At 41.4% G+C, this 10,884-nt stretch overlaps 1 protein-coding gene and 1 pseudogene across 1 annotated transcript; one reads left to right on the top strand and one right to left on the bottom strand.

The window, feature by feature from the left end:
* The first annotated feature begins 356 nt into the window (after window positions 1-356).
* LOC113344421 lies at window positions 357-4,170 on the top strand (annotated as a pseudogene).
* An 842-nt stretch (window positions 4,171-5,012) lies between these two features.
* LOC113344420 (uncharacterized mitochondrial protein AtMg00810-like) lies at window positions 5,013-5,690 on the bottom strand. Its single transcript, XM_026588393.1, has one exon. The coding sequence runs from the start codon at window positions 5,688-5,690 to the stop codon at window positions 5,013-5,015; it is 678 nt and encodes a 225-aa protein (XP_026444178.1).
* Window positions 5,691-10,884: the final 5,194 nt, after the last annotated feature.

Genomic DNA, 10,884 nt, shown 5'->3' with positions numbered 1-10,884 from the left:
GTAAACTTCATGGCAGGACTAAATGTGGATGTGTAGTCAACACCATATTGCTGGTTAAATCCCTTCGCAACTAGCCTAGCTTTATGACGAACAATTTCGCCATTAGCATTGCGTTTTAATGTGAAGATACATTTACCTCCGAGTACATTCATAGATGGAAGACGAGGGACCAAGATCCAAGTACCTTGTTGAAGTAGAGCATTAAGTTCTGTAATCATAGCATTTCTCCAGTGGGGGTATTTAAAAGCCTGAGATGCACAGGTTGGAACAATCTCATCGTCAGAGCATTGGACTGCAGCGGTAAGAGCTAACGGATAACGAGTGTTCCTCTTGATGATTCCAGATTTGGAGCGAGTATGCATCCCTTGTGTGGTGACAGTAGGAGCTGGAATAGAAGTAGTTGTAGTGGCAGGTATCTCTGTATCACCAACTTCGAAATGCGAAGTAACATCGTCCAGTGGTGTTTCAACTGGTGATGTCTGACCAAAGCCTGAGGTTTGTGGAGATTGTGAAGCTGAGGTCATCGGGGCATCTGCAGGGGCTAGTGCTGCGGCAGTTGGATGCAAAAAAGGAACAGGCAACGATGGCAGCTGTATAGATGTAACTGGGAGTGGTGTAGGTGGAGAATACGTTGGACCTGCAAATGGGAAATGAGACTCATCAAAAACAATATGTCGAGCAATAAATATACGTCGTTGAGTTGGTTCATAGCACCTGTAACCATGATGTCTGGAGCTGTAACCCAAGAAGACACATCGAATGGATCGATAATTGATCTTGTGTTTGTTGTAAGGACGCAGATAAGGGTAGCAGGCACAACCAAATACTTTCAGGAATTGATAGTCTGGGGCTTTGCGAAATAGTACTTCAAACGGTGATGAGTTACCTAATGTAGGGGTGGGTAACCTATTGATTAAATATACTGCAACCTCAAAAGCATGGTCCCAAAAATGAGTAGGAACCTTGGCATGAGCCATTAGTGTAAGTCCTGTATCAACAACATGCCGATGTTTTCTCTCAACCGCACCATTCTGTTCGTGTGTATGAGGACACGAAACTCGGTGTTGAATCCCAAAACGAATAAAATAGGATTCTAGTTTTTGAAACTCTCCTCCCCAATATGACTGAACTGCTTTAATAGTAGTAGAAAACATATTTTCTACCATTGCTTTAAACTTCTCAAAAACCCGAAATACATCTGACTTAAAAGTAATTGAGTAAATCCAAGAATACTTCGAAAAATCATCCATAAACAAGACATAATACTTTGAACCAGATGTTGATATAGTAGGTGAAGGTCCCCAAACATCGGTAAAAATTAAATCTAGTGGAGATTGAGAGATTGAGTTAGTCATCCGTAATGTTTGCCGATGACTCTTACCCAATTGACAAGCTTCACAGAAACTAGAATTCCTACTGTTACTCACAGGTAACTTATTTTTATTTAAGATAAATTGGACAACTCTATAAGCTGGATGTCCCAATCGATGATGCCATACTGCCTGTGTTGTTTTCTCCCCTATTCCAATGAAATCCTTCCTTGACCGACTAGATGCTACAGAAGGAAGGTGATATAGACCATCTTTACTCTTGCCTTCTAGAAGAACTTTCCCCGATGTACGATCCTTAATATAGAAAACATCAGGATGAAATTCAAAATAAGCATCATTGTCTTTTGTAAATTGTTGAACAGATAATAAGTTTTTCCTTACTGTAGGAACATGAAGTATATTGCTTAATTTTAGAGAACAAGAACGTGCATCAAAAGAAGAAGACCCTATATGAGTTATTGGCAAACCTGTACCATTCCCAATAGTAACAACGTCATTGCCATTGTAGTCACTCTGATTTTGAATGTTTCTCAGGTCATGAGTAACATGATGGGTTGCTCCAGAGTCTGGATACCAGGAAGGATCCACATAGTTATAACCAGGAGCATGAGTTGCAACATTCGCAGCAGCCGATTCAGATCGGTTTCCTCCTTCAGTGAAACGGTTGTAGCAGTTAAGTGCAGTATGTCCATACCTCTGGAAGATTTGGCAGATAGAAGTAGGTGAAGGTTGATGGCGATACCCTGGATGATGATTACTCCCACTGCGACCACGGCCACGACCACGACCACGACTATTGTGGTTTCCTCCACGATTAGGCATTGAGTGTTGGTTGCGATACTGACCATTGACAATGGAAGACGATTGTCTCTGTGTATTGTGAACAGTAGGAGAGGCTAGTTCAGTCACATGTTGGTCTGCCAAACGAATTTCATGGCTAAGCAAGAAGCCTTGAAGGTCAGCAAATAAAACAGGTTGAGCACGAGTGGTCATAGCCGTAACGAATGGACCATATTCAGGACCAAGACCATTTAGAACATACAACACAAGCATGGAATCAGAAACTGGTTGAGAAATCGCAGCTAAACTATCAGCATAAAACTTCATCTTTGTAAGATAATCAAGGAAGAAGTCATGGAACTGATTTAAAACAAAGAAAGATGATCCCAAGATTGATAACCCTAAGCTATCTCTGATATCATATCAGACTATATAGAACGATGGTTTATTTCTTCCTTGAATAATCGGGAGAGGTCAGCCCTTCTCTATTTATCGTTACAGAGTTTATACACAACGAATGCGCAATGAATGCATATCATACAAAATCTACATATTACAGGAAACAGGATAGCTACGTATCTTTGGCAGAATATTCTTGTGACGACACAATATCTTGGACAACTGGTGATGTCGACACAATATCCTTGACAGACTTCCCCACCGACTTCATTTTTGGAGTTGCTACTTCCGCATACCAGAATGAAGGTGCAACTAAAGAAGGAGGCAGGGGTTTAACTATTTGGGATACTTTTGCTAACACGTCTTCCGGTATGATATCTGACCATAGCACCGGAGATTTGGCCGTTGATGCTTATCATCGCTACAAGGAAGATGTAAAGCTAATTAAGGAGATGGGTATGGACAGTTATAGATTCTCTATCGCTTGGTCTAGAATTCTACCAGGTGGACATTTGAGTAAAGGAGTAAACAAACAAGGAATCACTTATTACAACAATCTCATCAATGAGCTCTTATCCCACGGAATTCAGCCATTTGTGACGTTGTTTCATTTTGATCTTCCACAGCCACTCGAAGACGAATATGGTGGCTTTTTGAGTCCCCAAATTGCCAATGATTTCGGGGACTATGTAGAGGTGTGCTTTAAAGAATTTGGCGACAGAGTCAAGCATTGGATCACAATCAATGAACCTTGGGCCTTTATTTATATGGGTTATGGCTTGGGATTAATGCCACCAGGTCGATGCTCAAACCGACATCTTTGCAAAAATGGGAATTCAGGGGTTGAGCCTTACATAGCTGGACACAACCTACTCCTTGCTCATTCTGCTGCTGCCAATATTTACAAGGAAAAATATCAAGCATCTCAAAAAGGTAAAATTGGAATTACGCTTTATACTGACTGGATGGTTCCTGCCTCTACGAAGAAAGAAGACGATTTGGCTACAAAGAGAGCTCTAGATTTCGCCTTGGGGTGGTTTTTGGAACCTTTAGTCTACGGTCATTATCCAAGAAATATTAAAACACCGCCTACCGGTATTTACGTATCTCCAGCATCTGAAAATCAAAGGATCCTTTGATTTTATTGGATTGAATTACTACAGCACAAGTTGTATTTCCAATAATCCACCAACAAATGCTACAGAAATGAGTTACGATACTGATCCTCAAGCTAAGAAAGGAAATGTGCGGAATGGAGCTGTTATTGGTCCTACAGCTGCTACACCTTGGATAAACGTCTACCCGCCAGGAATCAAAGAGATACTCGTTTATATAAAAGAGCAATACAAGAGTCCAGTTATATATAGAGATCACCGAGAACGGGTATTCAACTAACGGTACAGAACCTATCAAAGATTCCATAACAGATGCTAAGAGGGTTAACTACTACATTCAACATCTCTATCACCTTCAGCAAGCGATTAAGGAGGGTGTTGATGTCAGAGGTTATTTTGCATGGACTTTGATGGACAACTACGAGTTCACAAGTGGATACTCCGTCACGTTTGGTTTGTACCATGTTGACAGGAAAGATGGATTGAAAAGATATCCTAAAGATTCATCCAGATGGTTCAAAAACTTTCTCCGCCCAACAAATTAAACATAAATGGGTCATGTGCAATTACCTACCCACATGAAAAGACGGAAATAAGTTAGCTATCCATAAGAATGGTCTTAATTACCTGCGGCTGCACTTTGGAGCACATGTGAATGAAAGAAACTCGCGAATGTTCGATGAGAAAGCAAAGGATGCAAAATTAGCTCTCCTGTTCTCTTGGGCCTCATTGTTCAAACATAGCTTGAACGGGAATATCTAGTAATATTCTACTGAATTAGGATCTTATTTTTTTTTAAATTGTAATCTTCTCTCTTTTTACTCGTAAGAAGTGTCTTGTACATTCCTCTTCTTTTCTTATAAATCTTCTAACGGAATGTATCATATTGATTTAATCACAAACATTCATTACAGAGAGATTGATTACAAAGTTACCTTTACAGCTAACAACACTCATACTTATAGTGTGTTCAACAAACCGACAGTGACTGTTATACATCACACGTATGATAAACATGTGTGAATGAAACACATGCTCAGCACGTGAGTTACAGAGGGAAAGACAGATTCAAAACTTGCTTATCCTGCACCACTACTTGTGTTAACCTGCACTGCATCATTATTCCCCTCAAGCTGAAGTGTGCCGCAGCAACATGAAGCTTGGATCTGAGTAATGAGAATCGAAAAGCTGAGAGACCCTTTGTAAATATGTCAGCAATTTGATCAATGGTGGATACATAAAACACATCTAAAGCCTTGGACTGCACCAGTTCTCGTATGAAGTGATAATCCAAGTGAACATGCTTCATTTTGGAATGCAAGACTGGGTTTGAGGCTAAGGATATAGAGCTAATATTATCACAACCCAGTTTAGGAATTGCAGGCATTTAGAAATGAAGATCTTGTAGAATGTAGCAAATCCAAACCATTTCTGCAGCATTATGAGTTAATGTCCTATACTCTGCCTCAGTGCTAGATCTAGCAACTGTAGTTTGTTTATTGGAAGACCATGAAATGATGTTAGAACCTAGAAAAACACAGTAGCCACCAGTAGAGCGTCTGTCATCAACATTCCCAGCCCAGTCTGCATCTGAAAAACCCAACAAAAAAGAAGTACCTTTGGAGAAAGTGAGACCAAAACGCAGAGTACCTTTGATATAGCGCAGGATTCTTTTGGCCGCAACAAGATGAGAAGTCCTGGGATGTTTCATATGTTGACAAACAAGATTAACAGCAAATGCAATATCAGGCATAGTCCAAGTGAGATAATGCAAAGCCCCTACTAAGGATATGTACTCAGTAGGATTGTCTAGAAGATCACCATCAGTTTTGGAGAGTTTGGTAGAAGCATCCATTGGAGTAGAGCAGTGTTTGGCACCTTCCATATGAAACTTGTTAAGTAGATCAACTGCATATTTGGTCTGAGAAAGAAATAAAGTAGTATAATCCTTTTTAATCTCAAGACCCACGAAATAGTTGATGGAGCCCAAGTCTTTGATTGGAAACTGTAATTGCAGCTGAGAAATCACATATTGCAGAAAAGCAGAAGAAGACCCTGTAAGCATATGTCATCCACATATAGTAAAGCAAATGTGAGTTGAGAGCCATCTTTATGCACAAAGAGAGAAGAATCTGCAACTGAGTGAATAAAACCAAGAGATAACAATGTTGCACTAAGCTTGTCATACCAAGCTCTTGGAGCTTGCTTCAATCCGTAGATGGCTTTGTGCAGAAGACGAACATGATTTGGTCTATCAGGGTCTACAAAGCCTCAAGGTTGAGCCATGTACATAGTTTCTTTCAGATCTCCATGCAGAAATGCATTACTAACATCCAATTGATGAATACTCCAGTTAAATTGCACTGCAAGTGAAAGAACAATCCTGATAGTGGTTGGCTTTGCAAATGGACTAAAAGTTTCATCAAAATTCATTTCATATTGTTGATGATAGCCCTTATCTACTAGCCTTGCCTTGTGAATATCAATTGAGCCATCTGGATGATATTTTATTCTAAAGACCCATTTGCACCCAACAATATTTTGACCTTCATCTGGATCAACCAATGACCAAGTACCAGCATCTTGCAAAGCATTATACTCTTTAACTGAAGCAATGCTCCTGTTGATGGTGGATTTTAGTTCAGGGCTAAAATTATAAAACCAAATTTATGCGCTGACATCCTGCAAAGGATAAAGCCACTGATAAGTGATGAAAACTTCTTCACTTTACTAATTCACCTAGAATGGATCATGTGGAAACAATCCCACCATTCTGTGAATTAAATACACAAAATTCATCCAGGTTGGAGCATGTAGCAACAATCCCATATACCCTGTGAATTTATAGCATTATTAATTAATGCGCGATTATCCTTGTATTTCCTGTGATGTTCCCGCATAACTCTCATTATTGGTGTGGCATGACGATTGAGTGTTGCTCTCAGCAGAGTAACACGAATCTCCAAGTGTCAATAATGAGGCATGCACGAAATACCCGTATAGGCCACAACTCTCGGTGTGTTATACTAGCCCGATTGAGACTACATCTCTCGGTGTGTTATACTATCCCGATTGAGCATAAATCTCTCAGTGTGTTATACTAGCACGATTAAGCCTACATCTTTCGGTGTGTTATACTAGCCCGATTGAGCATACTTGGATCTGGACTGTCTATATCAGTCTCAGAAACAATCACGGCCACGCAAGTTGGACGCATAGTTTAACCATCCTAGACGATCCTCAGCAGGAGCAGGCTACCACCGGAATGACCACCAGCGGGCCCGCTTATGCCCTGGTCGGTCGAATACCTACCATGCCTCCCAAACTACCACCGAACACCAGCCTGAAGTTGGATGCTCAGGCTGGTATGGAGCGGCTTGGAGGAGTAGTAAAAATAAAGGCCGCCTACGGCAGTCTCAAATTCATCACGTCCGTCCAACTTCACCGGCATGGTGGGACGGCGTGGATCGTCCCATGGCCGGTTGGACAAGCGTTGTCCTGTACACCGGCGGACCCCCTTCACGCCTGCATAATCGATCCTCTCCTGACCTAGCCAGATAATCACGTATGGTTGCCCGAATTTCGGAGGGCGTGAGGTTTAAAGGGTCGTAGAAAATTCCCCTAAAGGTCTCAAATTGATCACGACCATCCAACTTCACCGGCATGATTGGATTGCTTAGATCGGACCCATAACCCTCAGGCAGGTATTGGCATGTTCATAACCGGCCCAATGTGGACCCCACATGGTCGACCTCCCCAAAGAGAAGCGTGGCTTGCCAATTCGTCCATCTAAAGTAACATGGACATGAAACCCTAATTAGGGTTTACGGCACATCACATGTGTCGCAAATCAGTGACAACCGTCCATCTTCACAGGCATAGATGGAGGGTGTAGATGTAGATTCAAAGGGTCTCAAGCATGTCAATATAATCACCGTGAGTCCTCCTACATGTGTGACCAATCGTCCAAGACCGACCATTTATAGGCGCCTCGATTAGTGCGCCCAAACTAGGCATGGTCGTGCGGTTCCAATTGCAAACTCATCTCCACCACTCAACTTTGCCGGACAAATTGAGTGGCTTCGATCGCATCTCCATGGGACAGTGAGGTACGGACGTGTACACCGGCATGCCGTCTACACGCATGACCGATCGGTCTTTCCAAAAACGTGTCCCATGCTTGGATTAGACCAAGCTAAAGTTTGGTGTTTGAGCACCTCCTAAACCCTAATCCGACGGACGCAGATGTGGGTCGCAAGTCATCTCCTCCGTCCAACTTCGCCAGCTTGGACAGACAGCCTAAAACAGTGTTAGGTGACCAGTGAGGCATCACTACGATCACGTCAACCACTCTTCCACACGGAGTGATCGTCCAAGTCATGGCTTACCTGTACAGCCTCCAAACGATCACTCGAAGATGGATGTACGTGATGCTATTTTAAGATGCTTAATCCGCGACTTACTCCGTTAAGCCTTAAAATAACGATGCTTCATACATGCTGAATATATTCGATGCATTACATGCATAGAATACACACGATATTTCATAAATATCGACTCCCTAAATAACTTAGTTATTTAATCTAGCATCACATGCTACTTTTTGTGGGTCCCACGATCCACACACTCGAGACATTAATCATGTCACTGTTGTGGTTCTAAGATGCACACAATACACTTGCAAGTATACAAGGTCAAGATTTGTAATAAAAGGGTGAGTAGGGGTTTGTCCACAGGGAGAGGAGCATATGAGAAGTTTTCCTAGGCTAACAATAGTGACAATGCACTATGGCAGAGAGCAAAGCAGGGCAAATCAGCAAAGAACCAAGGCTTGTAAGCCAAGGGCAGGGTGAGTTCAGTGCACTGACTTCAGTGCACAGTAGCTACAAAGTGCAAGAAAATGAAAGGCAAGAAAAGTAACTGAAATACAAGCACACAGGACTGAAAAATAAAAGTTACAGAGAGGGAATTGGTGGGTAAGCCAAGGCTTATGATCCACCTTGTGTCCTAATCAAGTGACATGTTTCTAGGTTATGTTCATTCCTAAGCATACAACTAGAAATGGAAGAACACCAACTTGCTCACTAGTCTACCCCTAGCATTGGCTGTCTTTTGACAGTACAGCCAATCACAGGCTCTATGAGCATTGGCATCTCTCATTTACACAATCAAAACATAGCAACAGGAAGTAACTATCCTAGCTCATTCACACTTGATAGTGCACAAGGCTTCACTGAGCCTTGGCCTGAGGCTGATTAGCTCATGCTAACCATGTTATGGCAACATACATACATTAACATAGATAATTCATACACATTTAGCAACATATCAGATAACTCAAAACATAAGCAATTTGCAACTGTCAACTGAAAAGCACTGAAATTTGAAGTTCATAAAAATTGTAGCAAATTCTCTACTGGCTAGTCCAGAGAGGTATACAGTGTCTTTTACATACTTCATATGACATCAATTTATACCTAATACACATTTTTTGGTTTTTCCCAATTTTTCCCGAAAATCAGTAGAACTAGGGTTTGGTGAAATTGATTTGCCTACTGTTGATGAGATACTCGCTCCATCTCGTCGACCCATTCTTCTCCTGCTTCTTCTCGTTCCTCCCATGCTCCAATTGATGCTTTAATCATCACTTATATCCCCAATTTCTCACCTAGGGTTTCAGGCAGAGAGATGAGAAATTGAGGTTATTAGTGATGCTAAAGATATGGTACGTGATGGTGATGATGGGCTTAGGTAGAGTAGAGTTAGGGAGAAAATGGTGGAGTGATTTGGGGTGAGGTGGTGGTGATGGAGACGGACATGGTGGTGGTACGGGGCATGGTGGTTCTGCAGAGGGGGTTGATGGAGGAGATGGTTCGATGGAGAAAGGGAAGGGTGCGTTTGTTTGAGGTGTAGGTGCTCGGTCGCTAGGGTGTGAGGCGAGTGTATCGAGTTTGATGATATGCGACGCTGAGCCGTGGGATAGGGAGATGAAAGATCAATCGGACGGTGAGATGAAGTGAAGCTTGTAGCGACCGCTGGATTTTTTTATACAACGAAGTTAACGGCTCTAGATGGGGTTAGGTGTTGTAGTGTAAGGCGGAGATATCAAACTTCGATGCACAGCAAGGGAGCGACCGTTGGATTCAACTACCATCTAATCTGAAGGCTTGGAATTTCAGCGCTGTGGTGCTTGGCAGAGACTTCAGATTTTGATGCTCTATGAAGGAGCGACCGTTGGATGCTTCTGAGAACTGATCTGACGGCTGAGAACGGAGGCGCTTTTGTGTGTAGAAAATGAGGTTGTGCGCACCATTCTTCGCGGCTTCCTTGCGTAATTTCTCCCGGCTTTTCACTACTTTTCTGCTCTTTCCGCTCCGCGACTCATCCGAACTTTATTTATTACCTAAAAATGCAAAATTAATTAATAAAAATATTTATTCTTGAAAACAATGAAAATACAGAATATGGGATAAAATGTAGAATTAATGCACAAAAGATGAGTTAAAATGCCAACAAAAAGGGATAAATATATACAATATTTGGCACTCATCAAATACCCCCAAACCTGAATTTTACTTGTCCTCAAGTAAAACAAAACTAAGGAAATCCTAACTATACCACTGTCGCTGGTCTCTCGAATGCATTTAGCGTATGCACTAAGCCTTTTAAACCACTAAGTGTCCCTAGTGGACGAGTTGAAGTCTCGTGAAGGTTTACCAGAGGTGTGCCTACAAAACCTAGGTCAAAATATAAGCTCAGATTCCATCAAATGTGACATGTGCAAAACAGTTTAAGCTCACAGCAAAATGGAGATGTCAATCTAGCTATCGAAGGCACAATCCTAGCACTGATAACAAATAAGGACATGTGATAAGAGTGTAAAGTGTATCTACACATGTGTAAAGAAAGATCTGAAGTCATGACTACTAATCACCAAGAGATAGTTTCTCAGGCTAAGAACTGAGGTCGAAATCTAGCTAGCTGTCCGGACTTTACGAGAATTGTGAATGAGTTGGAGGTATTTCACAATTACTCGCGTTGTACATCAATGGCATACACCCTCCTTGCTTATTACAATGAAACAACAAAATAACTCTTTTCATGACTCTTATTTACATTGACTATTCTCTTTTATTTTTGGAACAAGAGAGGATGGAATTGAACAATACTTGATTTTTTTGTATTTTTCTGATATTTTTTTTCTGAATATATACATCGACTTTTTTTTTTTTTTTTTTTTTTTTTTTTTTTTTTTTTTT

Source organism: Papaver somniferum, unplaced genomic scaffold (genome assembly GCF_003573695.1).
Source record: "Papaver somniferum cultivar HN1 unplaced genomic scaffold, ASM357369v1 unplaced-scaffold_76, whole genome shotgun sequence".
NCBI classification, from domain to species: domain Eukaryota; kingdom Viridiplantae; phylum Streptophyta; class Magnoliopsida; order Ranunculales; family Papaveraceae; genus Papaver; species Papaver somniferum.
The sequence above is the reverse complement of the archived record's forward strand: the minus strand, read 5'-3'. Positions and strand labels throughout refer to the sequence as shown.